The sequence below is a fragment of the Mizuhopecten yessoensis genome, unplaced genomic scaffold (assembly GCF_002113885.1).
Source record: "Mizuhopecten yessoensis strain PY_sf001 unplaced genomic scaffold, ASM211388v2 scaffold1011, whole genome shotgun sequence".
In the NCBI taxonomy this organism is placed as follows: domain Eukaryota; kingdom Metazoa; phylum Mollusca; class Bivalvia; order Pectinida; family Pectinidae; genus Mizuhopecten; species Mizuhopecten yessoensis.
In genome coordinates this window covers 408202-412295 of record NW_018403833.1, presented here as the reverse complement: position 1 = coordinate 412295, position 4094 = coordinate 408202, and the positions used below count along the sequence as shown (strand labels likewise).

Below are 4094 nucleotides of genomic sequence, written 5' to 3'. Positions count from 1 at the left end.
AAGTGTCAAGCGGGAAAAATGTATGTACTAATCGACGAACCAACAAAGTGTTATAGGTATGCCACTGTATATCTGATGGTTCCGACACGCCAATTAGAACACTTCCCCCGATACTGTACAAGTTTGGAAAGAACAGTCGCCTATGACCGTGCCGTTCGCCCAGATTTTGGATTGTCCCGAATTTCGACTCATTTGTTCCCTCTTGCATTTTCCAAAAAAATCCTCTAGAATATTGTATTTATATGTGTGTCAATATATATATGGTACATTACACTAGATAGTCTGTGTGCTGTTGATAGTCAATATGAGTCGCGCGTTACATTTTGGCTGTTTTCGTTTACCGTGTTCGAAACGGTTGGACCGCATCAATGAACAGGCCTTATTAAAGTGCCGTCATACCCCTGTGATATCTTGTAATGCTAGTTATCAGTTGCTAGGGAAAGTGCATTGTTACACAGGGAATGCCCACGAAATTCCTAAAGGCAAAGTCTCCGAATGAGGCTTCTCTGAGAAGGGAATATTGTTATAGTCAAGGTATACGTGGGAAAACACTGCCTTATTAAAAATCTAGGTTTTTCAGCAATAAATTATAACCGTGGTGGGATATAGGATAAAAAATATTTTTCCAACATCATTGCATCCCACGTTTAATCTTAACTCTTTCAACGCTATGTAACTTAAGTAAGCTCTACCATGCATTGATCTGGATGAGTCCATTATGGTCTACAGTGGTGAAAGGGTTAAGACGGTTTATGACATATCCTTATGAAAAATATACAATATATGAAGATTTCATTTTGAGGTTAAGTTTAAAGGAATGCACGTACTTCAATAGGATCAGAAAAGCACATTAAACACTATATTGTAAGTTGTTTGGTCTTGAGAATCAGCTTGGCGTCAGATTATTTGAGCAGGTTCATTTAGCTAACCTACCTTGAATGGTTCACTTCTTTTCTATCGTGATATTGTTGTCGTTTCAGGAACACATTGGGTGTATAACATGATACAAATGATACGGTCAGAAACGTTACAATATAGCGGGACACCACACATGCTGGATTTCCACCCAACAAGCGAGATTGATCAACTGGATTCACCCCGAACCATCCACACACATCTTACCTACCCATTTATACCAGAAATGGCAAGACAGGGCAAAGTGAAGATTGTACATGTTCTGCGAAATCCAAAAGATACAATAGTGTCTTATTATCAGCATTACAAACGAGTAGGAAGACCGATCTATGAAGGAGATTTCAACGGATTTTTTGATTTCTGTCTATCAGATGAGAGTACTATTGTCTTTATTTTTTATCATTATTAATCTATTTATTTATTTATTTACATTTTTTTCAGAATGAAAAATTATTTCACAAATATAAAAATATGACAAGAAGATGCAAAACTAAGCCAACTGTTATTACGATTAACGTCTTTATACATTTGTGTTAACACTTCTTAGAGAGAAAAGCGGAACTAAGGGACCTGGATACATTGTGAAAATGGTTGTTATAAAAACTAATTTCTTCAAAAATTCATGGATGCTCATTTAGTTAAAGAGACGAAAGTGTTTCATTTCCCTTATGTCCTTCTGTTCAATGTTCACGTTTGCTAGTAATGTTTCTGTTTATTTGACCAATACTAAAATTCAGGTTTTTAATATCTTTGAAATAGTAAGTTTACTATATGAATTCTTGTTTATTTAGATGCACTGTTTGGTGGAAATTGGTTTTCGTACTTCAGGGAATGGGAGGATGCCAAATTGACACATCAGAACGTAAAGGTTCTCTCCCTGCGATATGAAGATATTAAACAGGTTTGCCCATAGAGATTTCCATGAATACCTGAATGTTATAAATCAATAACCAAGTCAGATAAGTCTAAATGTAATCAGCTATCTACTACTATCTATGTATTTATGGCACATTTTTTGTTGAAGGGTTATAAAAAACGACTTTGGCGTTGAACGGATTGTGTTATCTTTTTTTTTGAAAACACGAATCTTTAACAGTCGCACAAATCCATTATTTGTCTAATTGATGTTGTTTTGTGCAAAATTAAATGCCTAGTCTAAATGTACATAGATTAGAGTACCTACACATTTCCAGCGATGCGCAACATTTGATGGAAGTGTATTAAAAACACTGGTATACAGGCGGGTAAATATAATGATATGGTGAGACATTTAATTAGTGACATTGCATTCCGATAAAACTACATATATCATTATCGGGTTTAAAATAAAGATGTATCGGCCATTTATGCATCAACTAATCGTTAATTTTAAGTCGTTAATTTTCCAGAATCTGTATGACACCATCAACATACTGGTAGAATTCCTCCAGCTTGATCGACCAGAATCATTTTTGCGTGACGTGGAAAAAGCAGTTCAATTTGAAAATCTTCAGAAGGAACATGAAACAATGGCAGGAGAAACGAAGATCTGGAAAGATCTCGGAGACCGTGGAAGATTACCAATTTATTGGAAAGGTAACTTTTTGTAGACCATTGATACTTGTATAAATATCAAATCTATTTTGTTTTTCTATTTGCTATTGAAACCAATGGTAAACAATAATGATTTGAAAAGAAGGCAATGGGTTCTGTTCCGAGGCCGGAACATACAAAAATCCTGAAAATGGTATTTATTATTTCCTGCTAAACTTTTTTCATTTAGAGTAAGCACAAAGGCTGTTAACCCGTTGCCAGTCTAATGTGACCGGGTGAAATACGTGTATTATGTTGGGTGCCTTTGTCATGGTATTTCAGTGATTGTCATTGATACCTCCAGCACACATACACAAATGCACCCATACACTACAAAAATGGAGGCACGTCCGTAAATGACCTGTTAATAGGACGCTAAACCTGTTAAAACCAAACCAAATCAAACAATTTGTATTAATGTCAGAAAACCGCAATATGGGTACGTTTTGAAAACTAAACCCATCAGGTTTGAATACAGTATTCACAATATATACTTTGCCAAGTGACACTGAAACAAATGGCTGGGTGATTGTACTTTTTAGGATGTATTGGTGATTGGAAAAATTACTTTACAGTTGCGCAAAACGAAAGATTTGATGCAGTATATGACAAAGAGATAAAGGAGCAGGGTATTGATCTCCAATTTTCCTATGAATGATACATGACACGCATGGTGAGTCTGTGCGATGGAGAATGTACAATTATATACATTTTAACTAGAGTTTTGAATAAAAATAATCTACAATCTATACTGTGACAATGTAATGTCAATAAACAAGTTTTGAAAGATAAAATTTCTGTATTCTGTTATTTATTTAAATTATGCCAAAGGAATGCATGGCGATTGCTTTTTATATCCTGATATCAAAAGTAACTTTTGATTTTTTTCTCGGTTAAGCGTACAGGTCGAGTTTATTTGTTAACGAGGTGCCAGTCGTTTGATACAAAATGCCCTTTAACTAAATACATGAAATATTTGACGTAAATTGTTGTTTCTAGTACAATCTATCGTTCTCAACTTGTTAGCAACTTTTTATCAATCAAGAAAGCAGGTATGGGGCATTACATCGGTAATTTAATTTACACAACATCACATCCTATTACTTTAGAAAATGTTATTAATTGCAATTAATTACCATTACCCATGCCTGTTAGATAGATTATATCAGTATAGGTGTTGTTTTTTCAATTCGCCGTGACAAATTAAAAATGAGTTAAGGCTGTGTAATTCTGAAATTTATATCTCATTTTTTTATCTAGTGTACCGGGTTTTGATAAAACAAATCATTACCAATTTCAAAAGCAAACATGCATCTGAAAATGTGTCAGAGACAAGATGCCTTTTGTCTCTTCAGAACCTGTTTACTAATTTATCAAAAATGACAGCCATTTGAATACCCCCCCCCCCCCACACACACACACATACAACACAATAATTAAGTATGTTTGTAGCTTGTTGAATGTTTCTCCGAACATTGTGAATGTGCAATATTTGAGAATAATTTGCAACAAAATAGAAAATTATAAAGCATTAATAAGTCTTTTGTCAATTACTTAGACAAACCTAAGCTCACTTGATTTTCGATCCCGCAAAAGGTGAAACACAG

General features: G+C 34.6%; 1 protein-coding gene across 1 annotated transcript; it reads left to right on the top strand.

Annotated features, from left to right (window-relative positions):
* The first annotated feature begins 1141 nt into the window (after positions 1-1141).
* Positions 1142-3203, top strand: LOC110456473 (sulfotransferase 1A1-like). Its single transcript, XM_021507253.1, has 4 exons — positions 1142-1292; positions 1707-1816; positions 2304-2490; positions 3030-3203. Exons 1-4 carry the CDS (start codon positions 1142-1144, stop codon positions 3143-3145), a joined length of 564 nt encoding a protein of 187 aa, XP_021362928.1. The 3' UTR covers positions 3146-3203.
* Positions 3204-4094: the final 891 nt, after the last annotated feature.